Raw genomic sequence first — 13,323 nt, forward strand, 5'->3', positions numbered from 1 at the left:
AATTTGCACATATATTTGCTAGAATTTTGCACACATAAATCAATACAATTTGCATTCATGAATTAATATAATTTACATCCACGTTTTTCAGAATTTACATACATAAATTAGTAAAATAACAATTTAATATTTGTACTAGTTAAATAATAACTAAAAATACTAAAAATTACTAGCTCCCAAGAGTTTCTCTTCTTGACAATTATCCCGGAAGATGACGAAATTCCAACAAAAAAAAAACTATCAATTTTAATTAGCACAAATTAACAATTTCACATGCCACCTAAACATGTCCCATTAACCCCTGATAAAAACATGTCCCATTAACCCCTGATAAATCATTGACGGAAAGATCAAAGGCCAGAAAGGGAGATTTGTTTTTATGGAGGATTGTGATCTTTCTAAAAAAAAAAAAATTGCTAAGGACTGGAATAGATAATCACCCTAATTAAAATGCTTTTCCAACACGTTAATAACATCTTTGTACAACTCCGACAGAATCTCACGAGCCTTTGCATTCTCTCCTGTGAGGAGATTATAAATTCTTTGTTTTGAATTAAATAAAATATTCTATAAAAATGATTAGAATCTGAAAAATTATTAAGTTAATATTCAATTTAGTCCCTGAACTTGTTCTTGAGATTTTAATTACCTCTATTTAGTCTCCAAAGTTTATAAACGTGCCTCATATTAGTCCGTGAGACGATTTTTAGTATGAAAATGTTAATGAAGCGCTGTTATAAACTATCAGATGTCCTGTTAAAACTTGTAAAATAATGCAGTTTTAATTTTGACATTTAAATAGCTCAAAAAGGGCATTGTATCACTTATTTTGTTAGATAAAATTTTAATAAACACAATTTACAATGTTTTTGGGTTATTTGAGTGCCAAAACTAAAACAACATCATTTTACAAAATTTAGTGTGACATCCGACTGTTCACGACAGTGTTCCATTAACGTTTGTACGTTAAAAATTATTTCAAGGACTAACATAAGTTATATTCACAAAGTTTGAGGACTAAATAAAGACAATTAAAACTCGAAGGACTAAATTGAACCTTACATGCAAGTTCAGGAATCAAATTGAATATTATCTCAAAATTATTTCTATTAATATCCAAACAAATGATTTCCAAATAAAAAATTTAACATACTCCTAAAAGATATATTCCCTTGAAATGATTTATCCAAACACATTCTAAAATCAAGTGTTCAGAATAGGTTGCTAACCGGCTAATCTGAAATTTTAGTGTGTAAAAGCAGGCAAAGATTAATACTTAAAAAAGGTCTAAAACTAAAAAAAAATCACCAAATGGATCGTTCGAGAAGCTATCACAACTAAGAATGGCATACACAAAATCAAGAGTAAAATCTGAACCAAGCTATAAGGCCATTCCATTGGGACGCAATGCCACAAATAACATGAAACATAACCTAACCTTTCAGCATTCTCTAGATTTCTTTCTACAAAATTAGCTCATGCAAGAGAGTTACCAAATAGTACAGTAGTGATAATAATAATACTAACATTTCTAGCATTCAGTACATAAGTTACAAACTAGTAGAACAAATCTTTGTCCTGAGATTCTCTTGATTAAACAAAAATAGTTTGTCCTAAGTTTCTTATCATAAATTTTATCAACTCTCCAAGTAATAAAGATGGTGAAAGTGGAACAGATAGATAATACAGAACATATCTAGATATGCAAGTTCTGGTCTAAAAGTAGTGTTCAAAGCATGTGATACTTATGTCATGACCGTGGGAATTGAAGGGATAGTTTTCAATATCTCAGTAATCCCCTATTGATGGTAGGCCGGGAGCACTGTCGCGAGATTCTACGCCTTGATCTCCCATCTTTTGAATATCTTCAGGTGAAAGTATTTTGATATACCAAACATTGTTGACAAATGATCTATAAAAGGTTATGCAGAAAATCCACATACCAAAGAAGGAAAAATGTCAAGAAAATCTTATAAGATGAAATAAATAAGGTTTAAATAAGTTTTTAGCCTCTAATGGTCCTTATAAAAAAAGAAAATTGGTTTGGATCCAAATATTTTCAAAAACATTTCGTTTACGTTCCTATCATTTTGTTTGTTTCTTAGTCCCCCATATTATAGTAATATTCTATAATTGTTTGAAGTCTCTAACAATTATGATAATTTGGTTTAGATAATATTTTCAGAGTAGCAAATTATCATAATCTTTTGTGGATCAAAACCTATTATTTTTCAATATGTATTAACCTATTATCAAAAGAGGATTTTTATAGGTATCAAAACCAAATACCATTTGAAATGTTTGGATTGAAACCAAAAAGAAACTTCATTGGGAACAAAACCAAGATTCACAATATTTACAAGGACCAAAAAGAATTCGAAGCCAATAAAATAAACATTGCATGTTTTGCTAAGGTGAAGGGCTGTGGATAGAATGAGACAAATTCATTGAGCAAAACTAAATTGTGTAAATATGAAGTTGTACTTACTCCCACGGATCGTCCCCAAGGAGAAGAATATCATTCTCCCTGTCGACGAATACAAGCTGCCAGCCTGATCTAAGAGGGTCTTCTAACTTCCCCTCAATTCCAAACATCTGAGCCAACTCTTCTCGCAGTTCATGATAGCTGCTGAACCGGGAGATGTCAAGCGAGCGCCCAACTGACCCTGATTTGTAAACCTGTAAAAATACAAAACTATATTATAAATGACTCAGAAAGCAGCAGTTAGTTGTAATAGTATGACTCAAACCTTGACAAAGGTTGGTGTCTGGTTTTGGGGGTCAACTTGTCCCGCACTTTGCATTAACTCAGATGAATCTTGCATACAAGCATATAGAGGACCCTGGTATCCAGAATTCCCTAATGGGATTGTTGAAGCATCGGTATCAGCGGATGAAGTCGTATAATGTGGGACAGTGGCAGGGAGTAGAAGACCGGATGAATCAATATTGACTCCAAAGAGGGTTGGATTCTGAGTGTCTGAATTACGATGTGGTGATGCCACTGCAATATCTTTTCCAGAATATTGCACATGTGACATTGAGTTGCCAAAAGCATTAACCTGCATAGGTGTATACTTTGCAGGCCATGATTGTTGGGGTGACTGTTCTGTCGGTATCGAATGACCACCTCTGGATAAATTCAAGAGATTGCTGCTCCCTTCAGGACAAAGTGAACCAAGCATGTTCTGTCCTGGTGAACCTGATGCTTCAAACTTCATGCTTGAATCTACAAACTCTGATTTTGAATACGATGGCGAAGGCAAACTAGAGTGTTGCCTTTGGTGGAGCTGGTCACCCTGAACTAGAAGTGCATCTTGATAAGTGTGCTGCTCCGCATGGTCTTCTCGGTTGTTGTGCGATTTCTGAAAGAGCTGCTGCTGAGTCATGTTCTCTCCCAATACTGGTGCTTGTGGCTGCAAGATATTAGAAGGCACTGATTGCTGAATCGTTTGCTGCTGCTGCTGAAGCTGGATAGAAGTGTTGACATTTCCTGATTGATGAAGATAATTGAAAGGCTGTTGGAAATTCAACATTTGTTGCCTCAAGAGTTCTCCACTCCCTATGTTCTGCAAACCAGCTGCCAACATGGCTTGGTACTGCTGATTATGATCATTTCCAAGCAAAGCCGGATCAAGCCTCTGCTGCATCCATGGCAGCATTCCAACACTTTGAAAATTGATTGAATTCAGACCTTGGTCGCCAGGTCCACCTCTAAGCCACATTAGCCCATTAGTTGGGTCATCTCTGCCATCTGTAACATGAACTTTTTTTCGTTAGGTAAATATGATACAAAGAGATCTAATCCCCTTTTATTTTGTTAATGAAGATCATGGAAAATCTGATGTGGCTAATTTGATCTCAATATTCAATATTAAGTTATTACCGTCTTTTGTTAAGTAAATATGAACAAAGAGATCCAATCCCTTTTGTTTTGTTCATGAAGCACATGGACAATCTAATGTGGCTAATTTGATTTCAATATTCAATATTAACTATTTTTCATTTGAAGATACATTGTCAAACAAGGAAAACAAAATTGTGGGACAGGGAGGATCAGTAAATATTTTGTTTTTGTATGCAAGAAAAAAAGAAATATGTAAATTTAAATGTCACACTACAAAATCTTATCAGTGTCTCTTCTCTTTAGAATGAAATGATATCTCTTCTATAACCCATGGCATTGATGTCATATTATACCATCTATATTGCAATTAGGTGGAAGACAGTTTGAAAAACTAGAACTGAAATAAAACTAGTACCAAGAAAAGATGAGGTGCCAGGATGCCATGGACGTTTCAATCTGAGCGGAAATAGTGACGGATACATTGGGAATGTTGTTAAAGGCTCAATTTCCCATAGTGATACTCTTGGCTGCCTATCTCCTGCTGTGGATTCATCCCAACCAACCTACAAGGTAAAGAAGGAAGAAAAGGTTGCTCATAAAGTTGCTAGCTTATGAAGTTTCAAGGACACTCTTTAAGGCATGGAACACAAATTGTGAAGCTTTACGCCAATTGAATTCCTATCCTTATCTTCCTGACTCTGATATTTAACATTGTACGTATTTAAACATGGCTGCAAAAGAAGAAAGCTACAATAGCATAACCAGTACAATTCCTTAAGGTTATATTTGCAAGATGGCATTAACTTTGGTTTAACAACCGAATACATTGCATGAAGTGCCTAATTTTATGCATTAGATTGTGATCTTATATACCTTTACAGATCGCCAATGAGAATTTGGCCAACGAACTGGATCCAAGTCACTTATTCCAGTTATTGTACCCATGTACCTGCAAAAAGAAAAAGTGACTTCTGCCTAAGTAAAAGAAAAGTAGCATGATGCCACACAGCATAAGTGAATTTTGGAAAACAAAAAAGCACAGAAGCAAAAACACTATTTCAATGAAGAAAACTTTTCAATCTCTAAATATATCTGAGGGAAAATCCTCCAAAATAAAAAGTTCATGTGCTCCATACAAATAGGGGCCAAACATTCAGGCAAGCTGTTTTTTACTCCTGTATCATATATTCAACTATATTTATCCTAACAAAAATATATATTTGATTGCTGTAAGTACCTCCGGACACTTGATTCTTCGGTCTCGAAAAGCATCCTGAAACGCATACCAACAGAAACACGTGTATGGTATACAGCTTTGATATATTTTGAAAGTGGTATGACGAACTCGGATGGACTAGCCCTGCCCAAGACGGAACTGTCAAAAAAGCATTGTAATTTCTAATAGGGTGGCATCAGAAGATGAAATGTATTGCAACATTCACAACCTTGGATTATAGAACACCGTGAAACAGCTATTAGTTGCTGCAGCATGGGCAGCTGCTGCAAGAAGCCCAATATGCATACTATCACTGGATAGAACTGAAGAAGGCATTACAGTTTGTGGTCGATTGGCACGACGTATCCCCAAAAGAAGCTGATTCTTTTCATTCCTAATAATGGAAATGCATATAGAACAGTAAACAAGCTTTCTGCAGCATCAAAGGGGAAATTTAAGTTGACAAAAAGGTAAAAGTAAACACCATATGAAAAGCACAGAATCTCCTGCCACAAGTCTTTTGGCACTAACAAATACACTCCAGCCGGTAGTAAGAAGGTGCCTCTTTGGCTGTCCTGAAATGACATGCAAGCAATAGACATGTCACCTTAATCAGATAGTTTCATCAATTTATGTAGTTAAGCCTGCTTTCTTAAACAATAAATCAAGTGCTCCCAAGCAGAGGATTGGTAAAATGAAATTTCCGTTATAATGTACAAAAACAAATGTATACCTCAACGACAGAGGCCCAGCATATGCTGAAGACCAAATATTTGGAGCTACCTTTTTATAAGCCAACATTCCTTGTTAAAAGGTAATTTGGCTGCCATCACTACTAAAAAGTCCAATTTTAATGGGTAAACAGAAGTGATGCAATTAATGGAATATACATATGTGCCGGCAATCTAGCTATTTGGATGTATTTGTCAAATTAAATAGTTGGTTTCGCCACATTATTCTATTTGTAATTTGTATAAGTAGTCCAAATAAAATAAATTCCTTCAGTTCCACACTGAGATAATGTAGCATAGTTTCGACAAGGGGTAAAACCAAAAGCTAAATTACCTTGCTACGCTCTATCTATACACAGATTTTTTCACTCCAGATCAACAAAACACCATAACATTTGGACATAATCCTCTTGTGTACAAGGGAAAATAGACTTTCCTAATAGAGTATTAGTACAATTTGATTTCCTATTGGATGACAATCAGTAGGAGAGACTGTAAAATTAGATATCATTTATGTTCCTCACAGGATGTATTCTAGAGAAACCTAATTGATTCACAATATCAGAGATCGGCATGATTTTAAGATAAACTGATCATGTGCTAATTGATAATATATAATTTTTAAGGTTATGCATTTGGCATACACAACAGCAAAACTCATGGATGGTACAGAATAAATTGCTCACATTATCATAAGCAATATAAATCGAGTTCATGGTCAAAGGAGAGCACATATAATTTTAAAATCATTTTATACCATAGCTGGTAACATTAAAGTGCTTAGTTGCCTTAAGATTCCAGCGCCCCTACTCTAAACTAGAGATCTTAATGTGTATACTGGGATAATCAATGCAAATATACACACAAGCAAGTACAGCACAAAGTTCGTACATGCTAAAGGAAGGATGTATTGGTTTGCCGGCATGTCTTCCGGGGAGAAAACAGGCCCTATCCTATATATGATTAAAGGTTCTTTCAAGAAAGGCAAGTTATTAAAGCAATTAAGCAAATCATATAACTATCAGTTAATAGGAAACATGTGAATCAGTACAACCTACTAGCATACAGCTACCTATGCTTCCAGAAGATATTTCAATCTTTTTATCATGCTAGCTTTATTGTTATCCACAGAAAAGGGAAAATCCACACATGGACATGGTAGAAGTATAAGATAGCAAGCCATTGCAGTCAAAAGAACGAAATAATACAACTCTTACCCCTAAAAATATGACGAAATTTCCACTCAACATCATGGAGATCTCTAGCAATTAGTTCTTGTGCAGGCGGTTGCAATGAGAAATCCTGTACAACCCATATAGAAGAGAAATGCATCTATATTCTACAAGAGAAAACCACAAAGAAAATACAGTGGATACTACCAGCGGAGGGAAAACTTTCTCAGCTGCACGACGCGGAACAGAAAACCCTCCATGTGTGCTGGTGTCACTAGCAGTTAAGGTCTTGCAAAAATAATTTGAGGGCTGCTTACTTGGAACTCCCAATTCCATGGGAAGAAATGTATCCTTCTGCTCTTGCTGCATGCAATGCATAACCAAAAGCACAAATTCCAACTCTAGAAATATAAAACAGCCTCATTACAAGTGAAACAAGTTGTCAAAGAACGACAAATACCGGAGTCAACGGCTGCAGTGTCATTTGGGCATAAACTTCATCTGTTTCAACATCTGCCTGGAAAATTAATGCATACTCTAGTTGACTAAGTTTACTCTAATGGAAGAAGGAAAAGGTAACTGAACTATCGTCGCTAAAGACATAATACCGACATGCATCGTGACATTGTGAAGTTGGCAAATCAACTGGGGAGGCAAGCTCGGGTAATTTGGTATGTGGCCATCAACTTCTCTGTTAGTTGTGGCAGCAACCTAGAATCATTGTTCATCACATGTTCAGTTCAATGTTGATTCATATGTATAATCAACCACAAGAAACTAGATTGAATTGCTTTCAATCCAAAGTCAATGCACCTTCCCAAGTACGAAAATACACAAAACAATCAATGTAGTATAAAGCACCTGCTCACTATGACCCTGAGGGAAGTAAACCACACGAGTCCCTGCAGTTGGTAGGGACACCAATGGACCCGCACATGCATGCCATAGCTCAGAATTCAAGCACTTCTTCTCCCCTCCTATAAATCAGGTTATCACAAAAAAAGAGAAAAAAGGAAAACACTCACAGTGGCATTTAAACAAACACAAAAGGGGCATTGAAAGAGACTTGAAATATTCATGTAATAAAATTTTCTGTTTCTTTTTCAATATGCAAAAGTGCATAGATACCTTCATGTTGTCCCTGCTGAGGCAACCCTGATGTTGAAAGCTTCATATCAAGCTTTACCCTTTTCCCTCCTTTTGAAGACAAAGTTTTCAGTAATCACACAAACACACATGGAACCCTAACTCATTTCAACCACCACCACCCCCCTCAATTCCTCTCATAGCCTTCACATTCCTCCCACTTGCCAATGTACTCCATCCCCAGAAAAACACACATCACTCAACAATGGGATCCATAAAAGAAAGCACAACTTCACCAATTCACCGTAGTAGTTAACTAGTTAATAGAACTAACAACCTCACCACCAAAAGAAAAAAAGAGAAGCTAGAACCAACAACTAGCTAGAAGAGAATCAATCCAATCCTTCACTGCAAAAGGGGGATATTATATCAGTGTTTGCAACAAAAACATTTCAATCAAATAAAGGCATGGAACATGATGACCTATGAGTTGAACCCAATCCAGAATTAACCAAGCTGCACCAACAACAACATCAAAAAAGTTGGTGACATGTTGCTCAAGATCTCCATGAAAGGAACAGAAATAGTAAAAGAACACAAGAAGAAAAAAAAGAAAAGAAAAAGAGGAAGAAAGATAATAAAGCAAAAATGAAAGGGTTGCAAGAATAGCAAGTAGCAGCGGTAAAAGCCAGCAAGTGAATGAAAGTGTGTTGAACGTAGTAAAGTGTCTCTCTTTTGTGGTTTATCTATCATCACTGTGACACATCCCCCACAAAACTGAAGAAGAGATTTTTTTGTTTTTATTTTTATTATTTATTTTTCTTTTGGGTTTGACAAATGAACAGTGATGAGGGAAAGAGAGAGAAAGTAAAAGGAGGGTCTTTGCCATATATAAGGGGGTCCCGACCAAACTGGACATGGCTGCAGAGGAGAGAGAAACCTCGGTGAACTGATAATGACCGTTGGATATTCCGTACATGTTGAATATAAGCCGTTGATTTATGTTTGATGTGACAGCAGGCATGTGCCACCATCCTTCAGTGGTCGTTGTCGGAGTACGGAGTATTATGAAGGTGAGAAAAAATAAATATAAAAAACTACCATTAATAAATTAATACTAATAAGATAATATTTTATTTTTATAAAAATAAAATATCTATCTATGGCAAATAAAAGAGACAAGGAGAGAGCGCATGCTGATTAAGTGATTATTTAGTACAAGAAGAGTTCTAAAAACATCAATCAAGAGGATTAAAGTAGAAAATTTTAATTTTTAATGTATTTATAGATATCTTTTTTAAAAAAGTTTATATTTAACTTATTGTTTTTATGGTTGTGTCTTTAAAAACTCTCTTTTTAACAAAGACAAAAAAGATAAAAGTAAATAGATTATTTTTTATGTTTTATAATTATTTTTCTTTTTTTTGTCTTGCATATTCACTATTTTCGCTTCACAGTAAAAAAAAAAATTAAATGTGGTGGCTCATTATTTTGAATATGATTATAATGTGTGTATAACGCTGAGTTATGGAGGTATGAGAGGTTAATACAATATTGTGACGGCGTTAGATTTTTAAAATTAGGAAAACGAAATCGGACCGTCCAATTTTTTTGTGGTAGTAAAGAGAACACAAATCGGATGGTCCAATTTGTGTATGTTAAAAGAATTTTGAATTAACATTTGTATAATAATCGGATGGTCCGATTTCATGCATGCAGTATTTTTAAATTCGTATATATACCTAAACCGGTTAAAATACAGTCGGCCTGTCCGATTTTTATGTTTATATATACCTAAAGTTGGCCGAACATGTCTATTTCTTCTTCGTCTCTCAATTCTCTTTTCTGAAATTTCTTTGGTTCTTTCTTCTTTTTCATTATTTCAACAGCAATAATACTAAGATTGAGAGTATTTGATGTGAATATATCATAATGGATAATAAAGTGATATTAAAAATTTATTATCATGGACAGAATTTGTTACAAACAGTTGAAGGAGTGAAATTTGTGTGTGAAAATTCGTTATATATTATTATTTTATTTACATTGTTGTTTGAAGAATTAAAAGATGTGATTTGTGGGAAAATGAGTTCTCAAATATCTAGGAGAGTGTCGTGCATTTTGTACAGGTATCCTATATCCGTATATGTAACTGATGAAGCGAGCTTGCAAGATATGTTTTCAGTGTATATGGAAATTCGATCATAGATATCGTTCATCAAGCTGTATATTGAGTTCGAACAATCTAGAGCAGACCGAAATAGTGACAGCGAAGAGGAGTTTAAAAGTAACTATGAGGTCGTTGATTCGGGTGGAGACAAAGATCAGGCTGATGACATTATAGAAGCAGATGTGGCGGAGGTGGCAAATACACTAGTAAACCAGCATTCATTTGTGGAGCTTGCTTTCATGCGTTCGTTGGATTTAGAGGCCATGCATGCACTAAAATTTTCTCAGTATATGAATGTAGGTATGTATTTTTGATACAATGTATGATAGATAAATATTACAGATTAATTAGGTAGTATGACCAACATGTGATCTGTGAAATATCAATTGATCATGTAAAGTTTTTTTTATTTAGTAAGTAGCATTTGATTGATTATTTATTTTTCTTTATTTATTAATTGTTTATGTATATTTTATAATTTATTATATATTGTAGTTAATAATTTATTATTACTTATTTATATTTATATTTTGGATAAGGATACGAGTGGTCCTACACAATATCCAATACAAATGCGTCAGATATGTCAAATCTCAATTAAATTGTATGATCCCGCCGAAGTTACGGAGCAACGATAGAAATTTTTAGTACACCGATGCCTCAGGCTTATCTCCAAACAGAATGATCCTAAATAATAACAATATGTGGCACTTTATGTACCTCTAAATCTGAATATCATTATCCAATACTAAGGCTGCGTTTGTTTCTAAGAACTGAGAACAGGACAGGACAAGACACTGATGGATAGAGACAAAATTTTGTGTTCTTATATTCTGTTTGGTGATAAACTAGAACAAATTATGAAAATCCAATTTATTCTCATTTTTTTCATTCAAAAAATTTGAGATAAAAAATATAATAATAAAAAATATAATTATGAAAAATTAACAAGAATAATGAAAGAAAAAATGAAAAATAAGGTGTGTCCCTTATTAGTGTCTCAGTGTTCTTCTTGTCAAGATGGACACAAAATACACTAATTCAGTGTCTTTGAACACATTGTCTCTGTCCACGTCTCCTCTATTAAACTCAATTTTGTGTCTTTGTGTCCTTGTCTCAGTGTCCTGTATCTGTAAACAAACACAGCCTAAATGATCCTTCAGTCTCTGAAATCAGGTCAACTTTATGAAGCTTCCTCTACAATTTGTCTTTCTAGGTGCAACACCAAAATGATGCAAGCATTTGACCTCTAAAGCCTCATAACTACTCAGGGTCAGTCTTGTAACTAAAAGATCATTTGTTGGAAGACTAAAAATTATCGCCACATCCTCCAATGTCACAACACACTCACCAATTGAAAATAAAAAGTGTGAGTCTCAAGCCGCCATCTCTCAATTAGAGTCTTAACCAATGCCGACTGATATTAGACTACTCCAATTTGAAAAACGTGATAAAAACTAATCTCCCATAAATGTCATTCCACAATTAAATTGTACAAATCTGATGACAAATCATAATCACATATTAATATCCGTGAACCCTACAAAAACATAGACATATATCACATTAATCAAATATAACTATAATTAATTAATTAATAATATGTAACATTTTTCCATTCTCATTATTACGTAAACAATATAATATAATTAATAAAACTTAAATAAATCTAAAATATATATCTAATTATTATTATTAGATTCATTAAAATTATATTTTCTAATATCTAATTTTTATTTATTTCTTAATAATAATTATTATTCGTTATTTTATATTTATATAACTAGAATTTTAAACTTAGATAAATCTAAAATATAAATTTAATTATTATTATTATTACATCCATTAAAAATATATATTCTAATATCTAAACCTATTTATTTTATAATAATAATTATTAATCATTATTTTATATTTATATAACTAGATTAAACTCCTCAATATATTATTATTATTATTATTATTATTAGGTTAAATTACACAGTTAGTCCCTACACTTTCAGTGAAATTGCAAATTGGTCCCTATAATTTAAAAGTTTGTAATTGAGTCCCTAAAGTAAATTAAAATTTGTAATTAGATCCTCAATAACGTTTACCGTCAAAAAAATGCACATTTACCATAATGTCCTCTTCTTCCTCTTTTTCTCCTTTTTTTTTCTTCCTCCTCTCTTCAGAATTTTTCTGTTATTCTTTTTTAACAACAACAATAGGGCTTCAACAACAACAATCCCAGAAAGATAACATTTCAACAAATCAAACAATCAGAAATTCAACTCAACAACCAAATCAACACACAACAACAATAAAATCAAAAAATAAATCAAAATCAGAAACTGGAGTAGTCACAAAAATAGAAGCAGAGGCAGTAACAGAAGAAGAAGCAGAGGCTCAAGCAGAAGAAGAAGCAGAGACAGTCACAGAGGAAGAAGCAGCGCCGGCGGGGTCCCCCTCCAAGCTTAGCCGGCACCGTCCCCCTCCCCCTCTCCCCCCTTCCCCCTCTTCCTTTCCCCTTTTCCCTCTCCCTCCCCTCCCTCTTCACGTTTCCTTTCGGCTCCCCCTCCCCCCTCCCCCCAACCCCCAAAACGCGTTTCCTTCCCCCCACCCCACTCTTTCTTGTTGCTGCTATAATCTGTGCTCCTTGGAGAATCAGATTAATTGCTTCCAGTAAACAAGTCTCAGTAATTAAAATCTAAATTAACTTTATCTACTATGAGTTAAAATTTCAGATTCAGAAAATTGAAGAAAAATATGAGGTCTAACATTTCAAGCAGAAGCAGAAAGAAAGGTTGAGTAAGAATAACAGAAAGAGAAACTTTGAGAGCTTGAGAGGGAGACAAGAGGTTGTCTTCCCTGGAAAGGAAGCAAACAACATCAACCATGCACACTTTGCCAACGCATCTACAGCACTCTCCTCCTTCTACTTCTCCTTCTTCTTGGAGATCCAGATTTCAACAAAATGAGGTTTACGATGGAGTTAGGTTTCCCGATCCAAAACCCCTCTGACTTCAACAATGTCGTAGAAGCCTTCGGCTGGGAGGAGTTCCCCTACCACGGTGGCGCCGCTCCCCACAGCAACGTTATTTGCCGTGTGTTCACCGCCA

General features: G+C 34.5%; 1 protein-coding gene across 2 annotated transcripts; it reads right to left on the minus strand.

Moving 5' to 3' along the window:
- Positions 1–1,505: 1,505 nt before the first annotated feature.
- On the minus strand, positions 1,506–8,894 carry LOC130969836 (auxin response factor 8-like). Of its 2 annotated transcripts, XM_057895732.1 has the most exons (15): positions 8,536–8,894; positions 8,095–8,460; positions 7,828–7,943; positions 7,579–7,677; positions 7,427–7,483; positions 7,174–7,329; positions 7,012–7,096; positions 5,548–5,638; positions 5,293–5,457; positions 5,085–5,207; positions 4,721–4,796; positions 4,263–4,410; positions 2,751–3,754; positions 2,489–2,679; positions 1,506–1,912 (listed from the first exon to the last, which is right to left on the minus strand). In XM_057895732.1, the coding sequence occupies exons 2-15, from the start codon at positions 8,138–8,140 to the stop codon at positions 1,789–1,791; spliced, it is 2,481 nt and encodes an 826-aa protein (XP_057751715.1). In that variant the 5' UTR covers positions 8,141–8,460; positions 8,536–8,894; the 3' UTR covers positions 1,506–1,788. The 2 variants fall into 2 exon arrangements, with proteins under 2 accessions (XP_057751715.1, XP_057751716.1); XM_057895733.1 differs by having other exon boundaries at positions 8,095–8,894.
- Between the last annotated feature and the right edge of the window lie 4,429 nt (positions 8,895–13,323).

Source organism: Arachis stenosperma, chromosome 3, assembly GCF_014773155.1.
Source record: "Arachis stenosperma cultivar V10309 chromosome 3, arast.V10309.gnm1.PFL2, whole genome shotgun sequence".
In the NCBI taxonomy this organism is placed as follows: domain Eukaryota; kingdom Viridiplantae; phylum Streptophyta; class Magnoliopsida; order Fabales; family Fabaceae; genus Arachis; species Arachis stenosperma.

Coding starts and splice junctions, on each gene's coding strand:
- LOC130969836 (XM_057895732.1), bottom strand. CDS start 8,140: ATGAAGCTTTCAACATCAGGGTTGCCTCAGCAGGGACAACATGAAG. Junction 7,484..7,578: donor TTCACAATGTCACGATGCAT/GTCGGTATTATG, acceptor TTAATTTTCCAG/GCAGATGTTGAAACAGATGA. Junction 2,680..2,750: donor AGACACCAACCTTTGTCAAG/GTTTGAGTCATA, acceptor GTATTTTTACAG/GTTTACAAATCAGGGTCAGT.